We start from the raw sequence: 22,011 nt of genomic DNA on the forward strand, positions 1-22,011 counted from the left end.
CTCTATATCAATCTGTCTGTCTGTCTATATCAATCTGTGTCTCTATATCAATCTGTCTGTCTATATCAATCTGTCTGTCTCTCTATATCAATCTGTCTGTCTCTCTATATCAATCTGTCTGTCTATATCAATCTGTCTGTCTCTCTATATCAATCTGTCCATCTCTCTTTTTCACTCTGTCCATTTCTCTATTTCACTGTCTGTCTATATCACTCTGTCTGTCTCTCTATATCAATCTGTCTGTCTATATCACTGTCTGTCCATCTCTCTATATCACTCTGTCCATCTCTCTATATCACTGTCTATCTTTCTATATCACTCTGTCTGTCTCTCTACATCAATCTGTCTGTCCCTCTATATCACTGTCTGTCTATATCACTCTGTCATCTCTCTATATCACTGTATCTCTCTATATCACTCTGTCTGTCTCTCTATATCAATCTGTCTGTCTCTCTATATCAATCTGTCTGTCTACATCATTCTGTCTGTCTCGCTAGATCAATCTGTCTGTCTCTCTATATCACTCTGTCTGTCTCTCTATATCAATCTGTCTGTCTCTATGTCAATCTGTCTGTCTACATCACTCGATCTGTCTCTCTATATCACTGCCTTTCTATGTCACTCTGTCTGTCTCTCTATATCACTGTCTTGGATTGGATTTGCAAAAAGTCATCAACGCAAAGGCATTTTGTCTTTTTTTCACCCAACTTCTCACCTAAATCCAATGATATGGGGAAATGTTTTGTTGATTTCACATGATGTAAATCACAAGTAGATGTTGAACTGATGTCTGTGGCCGGTGGGTTGTTTGTATGTGTGTGCAGAGAGAATGAAGGAGAGGAAGACAGGCTTATAGGCTGAAATAGACTAAATGGAAAGGTATGAACCCATCCTTCGATATCTCCTCCCACCAACCACCTTAGACGTGCGTGTATGTGCGTTTGTGTTGCGATACCTCTAACTGTGGCTCTAACAGCAGATTGTTGGTCTCCCTGGCAGCCAGAGGAACAGCAGGCAGCAGAGACCTCAAAGACCAAATGAATTCACCACATGGCACCTCCCTACACTCACTGCCCCTAGGCTCCCCAGTCTAAGATGTTCTCCTCACAAATAGATTGTATAGATTTCCTACCATTATTACGGTAGATTTCACACTATTAGAGACTATCTATATCCTTCAATGTTTCACGTCCTAAGGCCTCTCTCTTTCTAGTCTCTGTTACGCTTTTTTATTCTCTCTCTCTATCTCCCTTTTTGTTTGTAAGGGTTTAACACTGCTTATAGACTTCATACCTCAATATACTGCCTTCATGCATCATTAGAGGACAGCGGAGCATGTGTGTGTATTTGTGTGTGAGTGTGTGTGTGACATACCACATCAAACAGCAATGAAAGAGCCTGCTCGAAATGTACTACTCTGGGCCAGTGTGTGTGTGTGTGTGTGTGTGTGTGTGTGTGTGTGTGTGTGTGTGTGTGTGTGTGTGTGTGTGTGTGTGTGTGTGTGTGTGTGTGTGTGTGTGTGTGTGTGTGTGTGTGTGTGTGTGTGTGTGTGTGTGAGGCACAGTGTAATTCAGGCCATGGTTTTAGAGTAGCACCCTTTATTGTATATATTATGTGGTCAGTGTAGAGAGGGCTAAACCAGATGCAGAATTGTCCTGGCCAAACTTCCTCCTGCAGAGTTACCCTCTCAACAAGCTGCGTTTCATCGCTAACATGAGTGTTTATGTTGGGCTGGAGCAAAAGCCTGCACCTACAGTAGGGCTATTACTAGCTTCCACAGCCACAAAGTCATAATTATGGTTAAACTCTGCCTATTTCAACAATGTCTCTTCTTAAAATTTGATTTTAAACCTAACAATAATCTTAATCCTAACAAGAACCACACTGTTAACCTTATGCCTTACCCTAACCAAAAAGCCAACAAAAAATCCCATATATTTTTTATATGCGGCCAATCTTGACTTTGTGGCTGTGGTAACCAGTGGAAACCACCCTGTATCTCTCCAGGAGGAGGATTGGCCATCTCTGCTATACACTGATATAATATGATCCCATACAGTAGCAAAGCTCCAACACACAAGAAACTAAGAATAAATATATTCACAATTTCCTCTAATATTTGTAGGAGATAAAAGCATAAAAGGTACCTCCTTTAAAAGATAATAATGGATATTTAATAGAAGTGTCTTTCCCATGTCGAAACGCTTTGTCCTGGTTTTCTGTTCTTTTCCCTACTTTAAATCCAATGAAGTGACTTGACTGCCGTTGTCCGATGAAAGTAATTAAGTCAGGATCCCCTTTAGGAGTTTATAGCTGTGTCTCATGGTTCTCTCGCATCCCAAAGGTCCTTATATTCCACCTGAGAACCTATTCAGGAAATGTCCTATTCAGGAAATGCAAATATACAAACACAAATAAACTCTTACAAATGCAAATATACTCCTCTGTCTCTTCACATGAGGAAGGCTACTTTTGACTATAATCCGGGAAATACTGTTTCAGCTTTTGATTGAATAGGGCCTTCAATTTCCCAGAGCAGCTCTGAGTCCCAGCCATTAGTATTCAAACCTCTGTTTAGATAAATAGATCTGTGTTCATAGAAAAATAAGCCTTGACCACTTGACCACCAGTCAAATACGTGTGTCAAATACATTCAAATACTGTACTTGAGCTGCCCTTGAGTTAGTTTGCCCAGTACCACTGTGGCACCAACGGAATAGCCCCATAAGTGTGTAAGCTAAATCCAAACTCATCTCAAGCACTTTTTTGAATGTATCGGACATGTGTATTAGACCCACGTCTGGCTGCTAGTTGCTAAGGCACTTGACTGTGTCATATCTCTCTCTCCCTCTTTCCACACCACAGGAGGCTGGTGAGAGGAGGACGGCTCATAATAATGGCTGGGACGGCGTGAATGGAATGGTACCCAACACGTTTGATACCATTCCATTATTCTGTTCCAGCCATTACAATGAGCCCGTCCTTCTCAATGAAGGTACCACCAGCATCCTGTGGTCCACAGTAACACTCCGACACAGCGACACTAATACCAGGGATGTAGTGTCCAGGGTAAACACACTTCATCACCTCTTCCGCATTCTTTTCATATGGAAAGTGTTCATGCTACATTAGACGGCGGCCAGACTGGGACTCTGCGTTTACACCCCTCCTCTCTTTACCACTTCATTCCTGACTCCTCCCTGTGTCTCAGTCTCTCTTTCACTCTCACTGTGTTTCATGGTGTAATTGGAGAGGCAGAGCAACTGAGTATCTCATCAGCAGGTCTTTAGAGAGCGAACATAAACACACACACCCACCACATTGTTTAACATAAACACACATACTCCCACCCACCACATTGCATGAACACACACACACACACACACGCACACACACACGCACGCACACGCGCACACACACGCACACACACGCACACACACGCACACACACACACACACACACCACATTGTCTTGCTTTGTGATGCTGGGAATAAAAAAAGCCTGATACTTAGTATTTAGTCAACGGTAGAAAAAAGAATTGCTAGTCTGAGGCACTGATCTAGGATCAGCTTATCCTTTACAAAGCCTCATCTAAGGGTAACTTCCTCCTAGTCCTAACAGCTCTCGCCACACACAGGTTTACCTCTGCATATCAACATGTTCAAGACATGACATATTACAGGAGTCATTTATTGTCATCGCCAGAGGTTCCATAGTAACATTAGAACATCTGTTAGAACTGATAAGATCTGTCCAGGACTTCCATGTAATCCGGCTTGGTACTGAGTCTCATTCTCAACTCTCGCGGAAACTCTGAGTTCTGGCTCTGATTACTACTACTTGGCCCCGCGCACGCTGTCATTGTAGTAACCACGAGTGATTGGCTGGCTCTAGTTTCCTCTTTGGGTTCGGGGGGCTGAGGGGGTTGTGGAGGGTGGGGATACCGGGGTGGTGGGGGACGTGTATGCCTGTCCGGCAGGTCTCGGAACTCTGGGACGGCGGCGGACATTCCAGAGATCCCAAACAGGCAGTCAACCAATCCCACCTTGGGGGTGGGGCCCTGGCTGTCTATGACCGTTGGGCAGAGGGTCCCGTTTCCGCGGAGATCTGAAAGAGGGGGTCCCACTGCCCCGGGAATGGTACTGATGGGGGGGGGAGGACACCTCCATGTTCCACTCTCTCTCTCTCTCTCTGCCACCAAACGATAGTGTCCTTCGCTCTCTCTCTCCCCCGCCGAGTGGTATCTTCCCACGTTCCCTTTCTCTTTAGAAGCAGAGAACTGCTGCTGTTGTTGCCATTGCTGCTTCACCACTGAATCATCCTCATTCTTATAGACTGGGCTACTGCACATGTGTGTTGAGGGACTGAGGTTAGGGTTAGGGCCAGGGTCGGCAGGGAGGATGCTATCGTAGACGAGGCTATGCTGCAAGGCAGACAGAGGAGGAGGAGGGGTATTCGGTACTGGTAACCTGTGGTGCTGCTGCTCGGTGAATATCCCACATTCCATCTGGATCCCGGCCAGATCCACCTCTCCCTGCCGCCGGAACGGCAGCTTGTCCCGCCTCCTCAGGGCATAGGCGATCAGCGCTGCTGCCGCAAAGAACGCCGACACGAACAGCACCAGCAGGCTAAGCACCAACACCGACAGAGGGATGGAAGTCTTAGGGAGGGGACCCAGGGGGCCATGGCCTGGCACGGGGTAGCCCAGAGAGAAATCACCATCTGGGGCTGTGGAGCTGTTCCACTCCCCCTGGTTCTCCACCGTGGCCTGGTGGGTGTCCAGGTCTGGACAGAGGAGGTCCAGGGAAAGAGAGCGAAGGTCTGTACCTACAACAAAGATACACAATGAAAAGAAAGGCACTTTCTTTACGTCACTGAAGTACAACAAACCAAACAAATATAGGAACAACAGTGGAAGAGCCCCATGCATTCACCTACACTGCACACCTGTGTAGAGGAGCGGCAACTTCACACATCCATGCCAGACAGATACGCAAAGACCTCCCTTCACGGGCCACGTTCACAGCAAATTTCCATATATATATATATATATATATATATATATACACAGACATATATATACACATATATATATATAAGTATTTTAGAATATCTAATGATGGAAAATACATTTGAATTGATTAAAAGTTCATTTTGTGCAATTGTATAGCTGAAAATGTCCCTGTCCCACTATTCAAACACCATTCAAGGGAAGTGGGACAGTACTATAAATCTGATTTCATAAAATATAATAACGGTTTACATGAGTAGTTATATTTTACAACACCACCAATAACTATTCATTTTAACACCAAAAGGTAGATTGTTGAACAATAAAAACACATTCAGCAACAACCCAAAAGCATTAGTTGTGATTGGGTTGCAAAATGACCATAGTACAGTACCGTCCAACACACATGTACCACTACACCTGATGTCCCACTAATGTGGACATCTCCCTAAGCCGGTCTAGAAACTAGATTTGACTTAGTCATGCATTTTGATTTACACACTTATTTATATAATAGTTATAGGAGCCACCTCCCATATCTTATAGTCCCAGGATTCTGTAGTTCCATGGTGTGGTTATGTTTGTTATAGCTAGAGGACTTGTAAATACTGTAGCTATTGAAAAAGCTGTTACATGATATCAAATCAAATGTGTCATGTGCCTAATACAACCTTACCATGAAAAGCCCTTAACCAAAAATGGAGTTTTAAGAAAGTAGTAATACATTTTGTCATAGTAACACAATAAGTGTTACTAAACGAGGCTCTATACAGGGGGTACCGAGTCAATGTGCGGGGGTACAGGTTAGTTGAGGTAATTTGTACATGTAGGTAGGGGTAAAGTGACTATGCATAGATACTAAACAGTGAGTAGCAGCAGTGTAAAAAGAGGGGGGGGTTAATGCAAATAGTCCGGGTGGCTATTTGATTAGTTGTTAAGCAATCTTATGACTTGGGGGTAGAAGCTGTTATGGAGCCTTTTGGACCTGGACTTGGTGCTCTGTTACCGCTTGCCATGCAGTAGCAGAGAGAACAGTCTATGACTTGGGTGACTGGAGTCTTTGACAATTGTTTGGGCCTTCCTCTGACACCGCCTAGTATATAGGTCCTGGATGGCAGGAAGCTTGGCCCCAGTGATGTACTGGGCCGTACGCACTACCCTCTGTAGCGCTTTACGGTCAGATGACAAGCAGTTGCCATACCAGGCGGTGATGCAACCAGTAAGGATGCTCTCGATGGTGCAGATGTAGAACCTTTTGAGGATCTGGGGACCCATGCCAAATCTTTTCAGTCTCCTGAGGGGGAAAAGGAGTTGTCGCACCCTCTTCAAGACTGCCTTATACAGACTTCCGTAATATTAGACATCGCGCACCAGCTGTTTTTGACGGAGCTCATCCAGTTTATTCTCCAGTGATTGCACATTGGCCAATAGAACGGATGGTAGAGGCGAGTTACCCACTCGCCGATGAATTCTCACAAGGCACCCGGATCTGTGCCCCCTGTATCTCCGTCTTTTCTTCATGCGAATGATGGGGATTTGGACCTGATCCGGGAGCAAGAGTATATCCTTCGCGTCAGACTCAATAAAGAAAAAATCTTTGTCCAATTCGAGGTGAGTAATCGCTGTTCTGATATCCAGAAGCTTTTTTCGCTCAGTGACTTTCAACGTGGCACTGTCATAGGATGCCACCTTTCCAACAAGTCATCCCCGCTAGAGCTGCCCCGGTCAACTGTAAGTGCTGTTATTGTGAAGTGGAAACATCTAGGAGCAACAATGGCTCAGCCGCAAAGTGCTAGGCCACACAAGCTCACAGAACGGGACTGCTGAGTGCACGTAAAAATCATCTGTCCTCGTTTGCAACACTCACTCCCGAGTTCAACTGCCTCTGGAAGCAAAGTCAGCACAATAACTGTTCGTCGGGAGGGTCATGAAATGGGTTTTCATGGCCGAGTAGCCACACACAAGCCTAAGATCATCATGCGCGATGCCAAGCTTCAGATGGAGTGATGTAAAGCTTGCCTCCATTGGACTCTGGAGCAGTGGAAACGCATTCTCTGGAGTGATGAATCACGCTTCATCATCTGGACGAATCTGGTATTGGCGGAAGCCAGGAGAACGCTACCAGCCCGAATACATAGTGCCAACTGTTAAGTTTGGTGGAGGAGGAATAATGGTCTGGGGCTATTTTTCATTGTTTGGTGGAGGAGGAATAATGGTCTGGGGCTATTTTTCATTGTTTGGTGGAGGAGGAATAATGGTCTGGGGCTATTTTTCATTGTTTGGTAGAGGAGGAATAATGGTCTGGGGCTATTTTTCATTGTTTGGTGGAGGAGGAATAATGGTCTGGGGCTGTTTTTCATTGTTTGGTGGAGGAGGAATAATGGTCTGGGGCTATTTTTCATTGTTTGGTGGAGGAGGAATAATGGTCTGGGGCTGTTTTTCATTGTTTGGTGGAGGAGGAATAATGGTCTGGGGCTATTTTTCATTGTTGGAGGAGGAATAATGGTCTGGGGCTGTTTTTCATTGTTTGGTGGAGGAGGAATAATGGTCTGGGGCTGTTTTTCATTGTTTGGTGGAGGAGGAATAATGGTCTGGGGCTATTTTTCATTGTTTGGTGGAGGAGGAATAATGGTCTGGGGCTGTTTTTCATTGTTTGGTGGAGGAGGAATAATGGTCTGGGGCTATTTTTCATTGTTGGAGGAGGAATAATGGTCTGGGGCTGTTTTTCATTGTTTGGGCTAGGCCCCTTAGTTCCAGTGAAGGGAAATCTTAACGCTACAGCATACAATGACATTCTAGACAATTCTGTGCTTCTAACTATGTGGCAACAGTTTGGGCCCTGTGCACGAAGCGAGGTCCATGCAGAAATGGTTTGTCGAGATCGGTGTAGAAGAACTTGACTGACCTACACAGAGCCTTGAACTCAACCCCATCCAACACTTTTGGGATGAATTGGAACGCCAACTGCGAGCCAGGCCTAAACGCCCAACATCAGTGCCCGACCTTACTAATGCTCTTGTTGCTGAATGGAAGCAGCAGCAATGTCCGCCCTAGTGGAAAGCCTTCCCAGATGAGTGGAGGCTGTTATAGCAGCAAAGGGGGGGACAGACTCCATATTAATGCCCATGATTTTGGAATTTGACATTCGACGAGCAGGTGTCCACATACTTTTGGTCATATTGTGTATGTGACTGAAAATGTTGCTGTATTGTGTTGTATGGTGCAAGAAACCACAATGCAATGCATTATTATTCCCACACCATTATCACTACAGAGAGTCAGACAAGCCTATTGGCTTCTTAGCTTACGTTTAGCTTATTCAAGCCGGTCTCAAAATGCAACACTGCCCCTTTAAGATATAAAAAAGCTCTTTACCTGACTCGCTTTTCAACGTTGGCTAGATATGTACATGTTTTGTAGTCTTGTAGGAAGCAATCACTCCCCCATTGCTGACAAGAAATTAGCTAATAGCTCAGAAACGTGCATAGAATATGAACAAATGTGCACACGCGGCTACATGCATTGATCTCAAAACGAACACATCTTCTCGCGAACGCTCGTGTCTGTCAATGCAATAGAATCCTCCTCCGGTGCGCTCTATTTAAAACAAAATCACATACTAAGTCTTGTGTTTTTGGTATGCCTCATTGAAAGCGGCTAATATTATGTTGTTTCGATCACAATTCCCACAGTAGAAGGAAACGCTGATAGTGTAAACCACAGGTGTCAAACTAATTCCACGGAGGGCCGAATGTCTGAGGGCTTTCGCTCCTCCCTTGTACCTGATTGATGAATTAAGGTCACTGATTAGTAAGGAACTCCCCTCACCATCAGACACTACGCCCTCCATGGAAAGAGTTTGACACCCCTGGTGTAGACTCCTTTAACTGGGGAAACTAGTATAGATCAATCTAGTGCGTCTCTGCACAGACCTGTATTTCCTAGGCGCGGCAGTCAGTTTAGAGGGAACATTGCTTCTGAAATCCTTCGTTTTGGACTCTGTGTGCATGGAGAGTTCTCTGAAGACCGTTGGTTCCAGACAGATATGTAAGAGAGTTGTCCAGCTCGATCTCATCTTCCCAGATTTGAATGTGAGCATGCAATCTGCGTTTGTTACTTTTGTGTCTGTTATTATTGTCTGTCTTTCCCCTAAAAATTCCAGTCTCTTTTCATATAGTCTTTTTTTCCATTTAATCAAATACTATGGAAATACCCCACACCTTTTCCCTTCCTTTCATTTAGCATTATGCCAAACTCTTTATTATTCATTCATCCTTTACATTCAGCACATTATCCTGGTTATTTCCTAATAAATCTGTTGTTTATAAAGTATCTACTCTTCTCCATGAATGCATTGCCTTGTCATTTAACAGTACTCAATTGCCTTCAGATAGAATTATGTGATAAGTTGTATTTATTATCCCTTGTTGCTAAATGATAGTTTCTTGCTGACTCAGAACACACAAGTGGTGCCCGATTAATGAATTCACATAGACACTCCTTTACACCTGGGAGGTGTGTGAAGCGTCAAGGGGAGAGGAATGGTGAATGGTATGGTAATGTTAACTGTGCTAGAAAAATAAATAAAGAGTTGCACACTCTATATATACAGTATATAAACTCCCACTCATTTATTGGGTAAAACACCAATGTTTCGGCAGACGTTCGGTAGCCTTCAGATGTTGCTGTTTTACCCAATAAATGACTGTGAGTTTCTATGTATATAGCCCCTCTCTTTATTTATTTTCGTAGCTTACAGTTTATTCGCCGTTAGTCAGCACCTCTACACAAAATAATGTTCTCTGGGTGTGCGCCAGCTCATGCTTTTAATTAGAACGTTAACTGTGCTGCCATGAGCCTTAGACCCAGTACCTGTGGTCTCTTCTGGTGAGTGACAGACCACCTCCCCCACCACCACCACCGCACTCAGGCCCTCCAGCCAGCGCTTCAGAGGGGCCGCATCACACCTGCACTCCCATGGGTTCTGCTGCAGGTCCACCTGGGAGGAGATGATGAGAAAAGCTTTATTTCCATCTGTTTCCATAGAAATGTGATTGGTGCCGTACAAAATGAGGAACATCTGGACTAGTCCAGTTAGATTCTCTAGATTCCCCTTCACAGACAGACTGACAGACACACCTGTGCCCATACAGGATACACACACCTATACCAATACTACACACACCCTGTCTGCACACACACCTAACCCCCTACAAACCTCCCTCCCTTCCTCCTCATACCTGCACCAGTCCAGTGAGGTGCTCTAACACCCCCTCTACAGGCAGGCTGAGGAAGTGGTTGTTGCGGAGGTTGAGGCGAGAGAGGGAGATGCCCTGGAACACTCCGACAGGAAGTGACCTCAGCAGGTTGGCGTTGAGGAAGAGCAGCTGGAGAGACGGCATGGGGCTGAACGCTCCCGCATCCACCACACCGATCTCATTGAACTCAAAATACAGGTACCTACAAGGAGACATGATCATACAGGACCCAGGAACGTGTGTGTGTGTGTGTGTGTGAGTGAGTGTGTGTGGCAGTCAGTCCTACCTGAGGTTAAGTAGACCCAGGAACATGTGTGGGCTAAGCCTCTGCAGGTTGTTGCCGTTCAGGTAGAGACTCCTCAGGGTCGGCAGGCTGGAGAACGCTCCCTCCTGGGGAACCAGACAGAGAGAGAGGGGAGAGAGAGAGACAGAGAAAGAGAGACAGACAGACAGACAGAAAGAGAGAGACAGAAAGAGAGAGAGAGATAGACAAGGACAGAGAAATAGAAAGAGAGATAGACAGACAGACAGACAGACAGACAGACAGACAGACAGACAGACAGACAGACAGACAGACAGACAGACAGACAGACAGACAGACAGACAGACAGACAGAAAGAGAGAGACAGAAAGAGAGAGAGAGATAGACAAGGACAGAGAAATAGAAAGAGAGCGAGAGAGAAAGAGAAGGTAAATACAGGAGCTTCGTGTCCATATAGGCCTAATGTTTTGGTTTTTACGAATAATTAAATCATAGATATCAAACTAGGCCATAAGTGCTCCCCGTGTATGACACCTCAGGCTAAAGACAATCTGAACCCTAGGAGATCCTCTCTGGGTAACGACAACCTGAATAAAGGAGATCCTCTCTGGGTAACGACAACCTGAATAAAGGAGATCCTCTGGCTAATGACAACCTGAATAAAGGAGATCCTTTCTGGGTAACGACAACCTGAATAAAGGAGATCCTCTGGCTAATGACAACCTGAATAAAGGAGATCCTCTCTGGCTAACGACAACCTGAATAAAGGAGATCCTCTGGCTAACGACAACCTAAATAAAGGAGACCCTCTGGCTAATGACAACCTGAATAAAGGAGATCCTCTCTGGCTAACGACAACCTAAATAAAGGAGATCCTCTGGCTAACGACAACCTGAATAAAGGAGATCCTCTCTGGGTAACGACAACCTAAATAAAGGACACCCTCTGGCTAATGACAACCTGAATAAAGGAGATCCTATCTGGGTAACGACACCTGAATAAAGGAGATCCTCTGGCTAATGACAACCTGAATAAAGGAGATCCTCTCTGGCTAATGACAACCTGAATAAAGGAGATCCTCTGGCTAACGACAACCTAAATAAAGGAGATCCTCTGGCTAACGACAACCTGAATAAAGGAGATCCTCTCTGGCTAACGACAACCTAAATAAAGGAGATCCTCTCTGGCTAATGACAACCTGAATAAAGGAGATCCTCTCTGGCTAACGACAACCTAAATAAAGGAGACCCTCTGGCTAATGACAACCTGAATAAAGGAGATCCTCTCTGGCTAACGACAACCTAAATAAAGGACACCCTCTGGCTAATGACAACCTGAATAAAGGAGATCCTATCTGGGTAACGACACCTGAATAAAGGAGATCCTCTGGCTAATGACAACCTGAATAAAGGAGATCCTCTCTGGCTAATGACAACCTGAATAAAGGAGATCCTCTGGCTAACGACAACCTAAATAAAGGAGATCCTCTGGCTAACGACAACCTGAATAAAGGAGATCCTCTCTGGCTAACGACAACCTAAATAAAGGAGATCCTCTCTGGCTAATGACAACCTGAATAAAGGAGATCCTCTCTGGCTAACGACAACCTAAATAAAGGAGACCCTCTGGCTAATGACAACCTGAATAAAGGAGATCCTCTCTGGCTAACGACAACCTAAATAAAGGAGATCCTCTGGCTAACGACAACCTGAATAAAGGAGATCCTCTGGCTAACGACAACCTGAATAAAGGAGATCCTCTCTGGGTAACGACAACCTAAATAAAGGAGATCCTCTCTGGCTAATGACAACCTGAATAAAGGAGATCCTCTCTGGCTAACGACAACCTAAATAAAGGAGATCCTCTGGCTAACGACAACCTAAATAAAGGAGATCCTCTCTGGCTAACGACAACCTGAATAAAGGAGATCCTCTCTGGCTAACGACAACCTAAATAAAGGAGATGCTCTGGCTAACGACAACCTAAATAAAGGAGATCCTCTGGCTAATGTCAACCTGAATAAAGGAGATCCTCTGGCTAACGACAACCTGAATAAAGGAGATCCTCTGGCTAACGACAACCTGAATAAAGGAGATCCTCTGGCTAACGACAACCTGAATAAAGGAGACCCTCTCTGGCTAACGACAACCTGAATAAAGGAGACCCTCTGGCTAACGACAACCTGAATAAAGGAGATCCTCTGGCTAATGTCAACCTGAATAAAGGAGATCCTCTGGCTAACGACAACCTGAATAAAGGAGACCCTCTGGCTAACGACAACCTGAATAAAGGAGACACTCTGGCTAACAACAACCTAAATAAAGGAGATCCTCTCTGGCTAACGACAACCTGAATAAAGGAGATCCTCTGGCTAATGTCAACCTGAATAAAGGAGATCCTCTGGCTAACGACAACCTGAATAAAGGAGACCCTCTGGCTAACGACAACCTGAATAAAGGAGACCCTCTGGCTAATGACAACCTGAATAAAGGAGACCCTCTGGCTAACGACAACCTGAATAAAGGAGACCCTCTGGCTAACGACAACCTGAATAAAGGAGATCCTCTGGGTAACGACAACCTGAATAAAGGAGATCCTCTCTGGGTAATGACAACCTGAATAAAGGAGATCCTCTCTGGCTAATGTCAACCTAAATAAAGGAGACCCTCTGGCTAACGACAACCTGAATAAAGGAGACCCTCTGGCTAATGACAACCTGAATAAAGGAGACCCTCTGGCTAATGACAACCTGAATAAAGGAGACCCTCTGGCTAACGACAACCTAAATAAAGGAGATCCTCTCTGGCTAACGACAACCTGAATAAAGGAGATCCTCTGGCTAATGTCAACCTGAATAAAGGAGATCCTCTGGCTAACGACAACCTGAATAAAGGAGACCCTCTGGCTAACGACAACCTGAATAAAGGAGACCCTCTGGCTAACGACAACCTGAATAAAGGAGACCCTCTGGCTAACGACAACCTGAATAAAGGAGATCCTCTCTGGCTAACGACAACCTGAATAAAGGAGATCCTCTGGCTAATGTCAACCTGAATAAAGGAGATCCTCTGGCTAACGACAACCTGAATAAAGGAGACCCTCTGGCTAACGACAACCTGAATAAAGGAGACCCTCTGGCTAACGACAACCTGAATAAAGGAGATCCTCTGGGTAACGACAACCTGAATAAAGGAGATCCTCTGGCTAACGACAACCTGAATAAAGGAGATCCTCTCTGGCTAACGACAACCTAAATAAAGGAGATGCTCTGGCTAATGACAACCTGAATAAAGGAGACCCTCTGGCTAACGACAACCTGAATAAAGGAGACCCTCTGGCTAACGACAACCTAAATAAAGGAGATCCTCTCTGGCTAACGACAACCTAAATAAAGGAGATCCTCTGGCTAACGACAACCTGAATAAAGGAGACCCTCTGGGTAACGACAACCTGAATAAAGGAGACCCTCTGGCTAACGACAACCTGAATAAAGGAGATCCTCTGGGTAACGACAACCTGAATAAAGGAGACCCTCTGGCTAACGACAACCTGAATAAAGGAGATCCTCTCTGGGTAACGACAACCTGAATAAAGGAGACCCTCTGGCTAATGACAACCTGAATAAAGGAGAACCTCTCTGGGTAACGACAACCTGAAAAAAGGAGATCCTCTCTGGGTAACGACAACCTGAATAAAGGAGATCCTCTGGCTAATGACAACCTGAATAAAGGAGATCCTCTGGCTAACGACAACCTGAATAAAGGAGACCCTCTGGCTAATGACAACCTGAATAAAGGAGATCCTCTGGCTAACGACAACCTAAATAAAGGAGATGCTCTGGTTAACGACAACCTGAATAAAGGAGATCCTCTCTGGGTAACGACAACCTGAATAAAGGAGACCCTCTGGCTAACGACAACCTGAATAAAGGAGATCCTCTGGCTAATGACAACCTGAATAAAGGAGATCCTCTCTGGGTAACGACAACCTGAATAAAGGAGATCCTCTGGCTAATGACAACCTGAATAAAGGAGATCCTCTCTGGGTAACGACAACCTGAATAAAGGAGATCCTCTGGCTATCGACAACCTGAATAAAGGAGACCCTCTGGCTAATGACAACCTGAATAAAGGAGATCCTCTGGCTAACGACAACCTGAATAAAGGAGACCCTCTGGCTAACGACAACCTGAATAAAGGAGATCCTCTGGCTAACGACAACCTGAATAAAGGAGACCCTCTGGCTAACGACAACCTGAATAAAGGAGATCCTCTGGCTAACGACAACCTGAATAAAGGAGACCCTCTGGCTAACGACAACCTGAATAAAGGAGACCCTCTGGCTAACGACAACCTGAATAAAGGAGACCCTCTGGCTAATGACAACCTGAATAAAGGAGATCCTCTCTGGCTAACGACAACCTGAATAAAGGAGATCCTCTGGCTAACGACAACCTGAATAAAGGAGATCCTCTGGCTAACGACAACCTGAATAAAGGAGACCCTCTGGCTAGTGAAAACCTGAATAAAGGAGATCCGGTTGTTTCCCAGGTGAAGTAGATCCAGACTGGAAAAATTCCAGAAATCTGACTTATAGATCCGCTGGATGAGGTTGCCGCTGAGGTACAGCTTCCGGCCGTTGAGGGGGCGTGGCGTGAGCTGGGACACGTTATGGAAGCCGCTCTCCTTACAGTTGACTGTCAACCCTAGGTCTGGAACAATTATACTGAATCAACTTTATTTGTACAGCTCTTTTCATACATTTCAGCCCAAAGTGTTTTGGATTGAGCACATATGCAAAGCTAGTCTCAGCAGTATGACATCATCAGACAATGGGGCGACTTCCTGTTTACAGACAACAACATAATTCAGATTTGTCACTGGTGCATAGTGCAATGATTGTCCCTGTTAGTTTGTGTCCCTTGTGTCTTGCCCACATTGTGAAGAGCACAATAGTAGCAGTCTTGGCAAATTCAAATCTTGTTGTTGTTTATATCTGTTAGCAGGAAGTCCCCCTGCTGTGTGTGATGATGTCATACTGCTGAGCCAAAGAAGTCCCATCCAAACTGTACCTGAGATGTGGAGGTTACAGGTGCACCCCAGAGGACATATGATGGGGATGGGGGGGCGAGTCTGGTACCCTGCGATGGGAGGGGGCTGGTTGGGGAGGAGGCTACGCTGGGTGGGGGGCGTCCTGGAGGGCCGGGGACGCTTAGTGGGCCGAGGGGACCTCTCTCTCCCCCTCCGCTCCGCCGATGATGAAGTCGACGAAGATGAGGTATGTGTGTTCTGATGGTGAACCATGGAGGACGGCTTGGTGGGTCTGGGCCTCCTAGGGTTGGGGTTTGCTTTTGGGTTAGAGGGCGGATGCTGAGGAGGCTGTACCCCTCCATGCTTCTCCCTCTCTCCCTCCTTCTCCCCTTCTCCCTCCACCTCTCCGGCACACAGTTCTTTGCGTGGTATCTCCCTCAGGTCTTTCCCATGCAGGTGGAAGGGGTATTCGCAGGTGATGTCCCCCACCACTGCAGTATAGGGGATGTGTCCCAGCCAGGTCTGCAGCTGGACAGCCTCACAGCCACAGATCCAGGGGTTCTCCTCCAGCTGGAGCTCCATCAGACTGCGGCCCACGTACTCCAGGGTCCCGGCGTAGGCCAGGCTCTTCAGACGGTTCCCCCGCAGGTCCAGGTGGGTCAGAGACACAGATCTGGGGGTGGAAGGGATCATTACGGCTGGGGTCAATTCCATTTCAATTCAGGAATGAAACTGAAATTCCAATTTCCACATTGCGAAAAATTGGAATTGGAATTGGTGATCATGTTATTGAAGAATAAGGAACATGATTGATACATGTTATAAATGTGATTCAAAACAACTTTTTCAGACAGTTACCTTGGTCAGAGTGAGAAACAGACCCCTGATGTGGACATAGTGCAGGGTTATTAAGCAGCTAGATACCTGAAGAGGTGAGGAGGCAGAGCAGGGATCAGGTTGTCGTTGAGGATGAGCACTCGTAATTTATGCAGGTAGCGTAGCGCCCCACTGTCGATGCGTTTGATGACATTGTAGTCGGCCTGTAGGTAGAAGGGATAGAGGTAAAGTCAAAGTGTTAAAATGTGCCATTTTAACACAAACAAGAACTCATCAGGCTCAGGAGATCACACATAACTTAATGATTATCGTTGTCACAGTAAGTATGGATGAGGACTAATCCCAGTGATTATTGACGAGGATTGACCACAGTGTTTATTGATGGTTCTGATGGGTAGTAATGATGTCAGGCCTACCTGCAGGTACTCCAGTGCCTCCAGGCCAGAGAAGGTGTCGTTGCGGAACACCTCCAGCTTGTTCTCGTGGAGGTAGAGGCGTCTCAGTGTCCCCAGACCATGAAACGCCCCGGGACGGATGTCCTGCAGCGCGTTGTTGCCTAGGTTTATCGCCACGGCATTGCTATGGTGCAGGAAGCCGTTGCTATAGAGACGCCTCAAGGAGTTCCTCTGCAGGTTGAGCTTGAAGGGGCGGAGCCAGGACTGGGACACCTGATTGGTTGATTGATTGATTGGTTGGTTGACTTTATTTAATCATATACAAATACACATATGCCAAAACAGGAACAGTACATTTAGTGCAGTAATGCAGTACAGTGCAAAACAGGGCTGTTTATTAATATACTACTGCAGTATGTATATTATAATATGAAGTACATTAGATGAAGGTAATGCAGTGCAGTCACCTGGCTGGCGTTAGTGAAGCCCCGCCCATCACAGTGCACGTGCAACACGCCCTCTTTGACCTCGCACGTGCACGGCTCGAAGCACGGTTCGTCCACCTCCTCCTCCGAGCTGTCCACCATAGGGGTGTGTGTGGAGGTGGGCGTCGGGGTGTGTGTGTGAGTGTGTGTCTGGGTCGGGGTCACACAACCCAGGACCACCACAGACAGCAGGGAGAGCCACAGCATCCTGCCTCCTCTGCCTTCAGCCCAGCCCAGGGCAGCGGCACACACCCACCCCTCACCGCACTGCATACAGAAACACACACATGGCTACTGTTAAATGGGATCCTCTCAGACCCAGCAGAGTGATGCTTATGCATGTCCCTTTGTTTATGAACTACTGGCACCGTCGCATTAACGTTACTGTTCCTGGTAGTACTCTGGTTTCACATCCTGGAACCAACACTTGGACTGGTACCAGAATTAACTTGGTTTTCACATGAGTGAAAATATCATTTTATATCGTTTTATCATATAGATATATGAGTTATAGTGCTATATTTAAGCACTAAGGCGCGAGGGGGTGTGGTATATGGCCAATATAACACGGCTAAGGGCTGTTCTTAGGCACAACGCAACGCCGAGTAAATATTGTTATAAACTGGGTGGTTCGAGCCCTGAATGCTGATTGGCTGACAGCCGTGGTATATCAGACCGTATACCAAAGGTATGACAAAACGTGTATTTTTACTGCTCTAATTACGTTGGTAACCAGTTTATAATAGCAATAAAGCACCTCAGGGATTTGTGATATATGGCCAATATACCACGGCTAAAGGCTGTATCCAGGCACCCCGCGTTGCGTCATGCTTAAGAACAGCCCTTAGCTGGTATATTGGCATATACCACACCCCCTCTGACCTTATTGCTTAATTATAATATAATTCAAGTTTATAGTATATATTTATATAGGAGTTATAGCACGGTTCAGGATACATAACACTTTAGGTTCCATACCAGACAGTGATGTGGAAAACACCCATTACATTCATCAACAAGGAACTGACAACAGCAATCCAAGTCCATTATAATACATTAGGTTGATTACCATGATAATACAGCAGATCGCATGAGAGAGGATCTGAAGACCTCTTCGGGACATAAGAGGCTGCTTTAAAATCATAATGACAGTCAGAGTGATGCTGATGATGACAATAAAATAATATATTATAAACACAGGGCCGGATGGATGAGAGGAGAAGACTGCACTAGAAAACAAGAGATGCCATATGCTGTCTTTAACCAGGAAAATGACACCAGGAGAAGGAGAAATCAGGAGTCTCTCTTTGCCTGATTCATGTAACTTGGAGGCCACCATGCAGAAGGTAATGGGCTACTAATCAAAAAACAATAACAATCAAAAGCTACTAGCTAGTTAAATTGCTCCTGCATTTAGACAGACAGAGAGTCGTCCTCAGGCTCAATTGCTCCTGCATATAGATAGACAGAGAGCCGGCCGGCTGCTGGACGAGATTAGTTTAGAAGCAGCTAGCACACACTGAAGAAGGCCATGATAATGAAGGTTAAAAAAAAGAATAATTGATAATGCAATGATAACAATAACAGCAATTACAACAACGATAATGTAACAATAAGGATAATGTAATAAATGCAACGACAATGTTACAATAAGGATAATGCAACAAAGTGAAGTGGTAATGTAACAACAATGACCATGCAATAAAAATGTGATGATAATGTAACAATAAGGATAATGTAATAAAAGGTCATGATAAGGTAATGATTTGAATCAGTGGCTGGGAAAATACTGCAGTACGATAAACAGACAACCTGAGATGAGATGTCAGAGAGAGGTGATTATGGAATGAGAGGAAGAGGACAAGGGGGAGAAGAGGAGAAGGGGAGTGGAAAAGAAAGGGGAGAGGAGAGGATGATAGATATGAAAAGAAGAGTGGAGAGCAGGGAAGATAAGATGAGAGAAGGGGGAAGAGAAGAAAATAGAAGATTGGAGTGAGGGGGAAATGAGCAGAGGAAGAGAGGGAGCAGAAGAGAGAGAAAATAAGAGGAGAAAAGAAAAGAGAGGACTGAGGGTCTTATGAAAAGAGGAGAGGAGGAGCAGAATGTTGTGCTGAAGAGAGAGGATTGATTGCGTAACCATGAGAAACCGTGAGTCAGTCAGTCAAGGCTATATCGTGTCTCTCTTTCTCTCTCGCTCTCTCTCACACACAGACACGCACACACAGACACACACAGGAGAGCTCCAAGTGAAACAGCTCAAATCTATTGATATTGATTGTATCAAAAGCCTTCCTTTTCCCTGCACACAGTGTTCCCTGGCTGGAGAGAAATAGAAGGGGAGAGAGAGAGAGTATGTATGTGTGTGTCTGTGTGTGTGAGAGAAAGAGGTTTGTAGATTCAGTGGATAAATACATGCAGGTTTGTATTGAGTGGATAAATACATGTAGGTTTGTACTGAGCGGATAAATACATGCAGGTTTGTATTGAGTGGATAAATACATGTAGGTTTGTACTGAGCGGATAAATACATGCAAGTTTGTATTCAGTAGATAAATACATGCAGGTTTGTATTCAGTAGATAAATACATGCAGGTTTGTATTCAATGGATAAATACATGCAGGTTTGTATTCAGTGGATAAATACATGCCGGTTTGTATTCAATGGATAAATACATGCAGGTTTGTATTCAGTAGATAAATACATGCAGGTTTGTATTCAGTGGATAAATACATGCAGGTTTGTATTCAGTGGGTAAATACATGTGGTTTGTATTCAGTGGATAAATACATGCAGGTTTGTATTCAGTGGATAAATACATGCAGGTTTGTATTCAGTAGATACATACATGCAGGTTTGTATTGAGTGGATAAATACATGCAGGTTTGTATTCAGTGGATAAATATATGCAGGTTTGTATTGAGTGGATAAATACATGCAGGTTTGTATTCAGTGGATAAATACATGCAGGTTTGTATTGAGTGGATAAATACATGCAGGTTTGTATTGAGTGGATAAATACATGCAGGTTTGTATTCAGTGGATAAATATATGCAGGTTTGTATTGAGTGGATAAATACATGCAGGTTTGTATTGAGTGGATAAATACATGCAGGTTTGTATTGAGTGGATAAATACATGCAGGTTTGTATTCAGTGGATAAATATATGCAGGTTTGTATTCAGTGGATAAATACATGCAGGTTTGTATTGAGTGGATAAATACATGCAGGTTTGTATTGAGTGGATAAATACATGCAGGTTTGTATTGAGTGGATAAATACATGCAGGTTTGTATTCAGTGGATAAATACATGCAGGTTTGTATTGAGTGGATAAATACATGCAGGTTTGTATTGAGTGGATAAATACATGCAGGTTTGTATTCAGTGGATAAATACATGCAGGTTTGTATTGAGTGGATAAATACATGCAGGTTTGTATTCAGTGGATAAATACATGCAGGTTTGTATTGAGTGGATAAATACATGCAGGTTTGTATTGAGAGGATAAATACATGCAGGTTTGTATTCAGTGGATAAATACATGCAGGTTTGTATTGAGTGGACTCTAGTATCCTTTTCACACTATAATTATGACGTTAAACATATTGTGCTGGATCAATATTTAAATAGACACTACTGAAGTATTGCAATTTGGTCCTCATTGGATAATGATTGTCTGACCTACAAGACAACACTGTTTACTTGCTCTAGCCACTCGATTGGCTAATAACTCAGGCCCCTCTCTCTCTCCTGTCACCCTCTCTCATTTTTCATCTCTCTCTCACAGAAATCTATTCATCCATCCATCCACTCATCTATGCATCCAGAACAGGTGTGGTTAGACCTACTTTGCTTTTCTTTCGTGACTCTTCCTTCCTTGTTTCCTTCCTTCCTACCTACCTCCTCTTGTTCTCCATCCCCTGCACCCTGGCGCAAACCAACGAGCAATGACCGCGGCAGCTGCTTATTACAACACATATTCATGTCACATAATCCCAGCGTCTACCTTTCCTCACGAACCCACTGTCCAACCAGGGCCGATACAGAGCTTTCCCTGCCCGGCGCAACCCGGCCACTCTTCCCTAGAAACACAACGCACCATCCAAAACCAAGACTATGGAAATAGCTATATCCATACAGGAATGTCAATTAGTAACATTACTGGGCACAATTGAAATTATAGAATTAGTGCGTGTCCAAATAGTCATTAATATAACCTATTAAGGCACTAAATCCTTGGCACTAACGCAAACCATTTATATTCGCCTTTGTCTGCCACCCCCTTCCCCTCCCACTAGCGCTAAGAACCATACAGCGGCAGTGGATCTGCAGAGACGAGGTCTTTACTCACTCTGGTCCCGCGAAGAAATCCACGAACAGCCGATGGGAGACTTTATGCGTTGGCTGTCGACATGTCTGTTTGCTTTTCAGCTGCACTCTTCCTTCCCTCTCTCCTTTCCTCTCCTGGAGCGGTTGAGGCGGATGGGGGGAGCAGAGGGAACGTGACAGGACTGCAATGTGGATGAGAGAGAGAGTGTGAGAGAGAGATTGAGAGAGAGTGAGAGAGAGAGAGAGAGAGAGAGAGAGAGAGAGAGAGAGAGAGAGAGAGAGAGAGAGAGAGAGAGAGAGAGAACCGTAGAAAAAGCGCACCGCTTTAGAATGCAGGTCTGTTCCCCTCTCCAGCGCTCAACAGTGCTGCCCGCGGGAACTCAGCTGCGGCGCGGGACTGCCA

The 22,011-nt window shown here is 44.9% G+C and overlaps 1 protein-coding gene across 1 annotated transcript; it reads right to left on the minus strand.

The window, feature by feature from the left end:
• Positions 1–1,512: 1,512 nt before the first annotated feature.
• On the minus strand, positions 1,513–21,807 carry LOC106574487 (SLIT and NTRK-like protein 3). Its single transcript, XM_014150393.2, has 10 exons — positions 21,631–21,807; positions 17,261–17,545; positions 16,815–17,066; positions 16,486–16,601; positions 15,603–16,234; positions 15,052–15,242; positions 10,556–10,659; positions 10,252–10,471; positions 9,884–10,010; positions 1,513–4,827 (listed from the first exon to the last, which is right to left on the minus strand). The coding sequence occupies exons 2-10, from the start codon at positions 17,483–17,485 to the stop codon at positions 3,734–3,736; spliced, it is 2,961 nt and encodes a 986-aa protein (XP_014005868.2). The 5' UTR covers positions 17,486–17,545; positions 21,631–21,807; the 3' UTR covers positions 1,513–3,733.
• Between the last annotated feature and the right edge of the window lie 204 nt (positions 21,808–22,011).

The sequence above is a fragment of the Salmo salar genome, chromosome ssa16, assembly GCF_905237065.1.
Source record: "Salmo salar chromosome ssa16, Ssal_v3.1, whole genome shotgun sequence".
NCBI classification, from domain to species: Eukaryota; Metazoa; Chordata; class Actinopteri; order Salmoniformes; family Salmonidae; genus Salmo; species Salmo salar.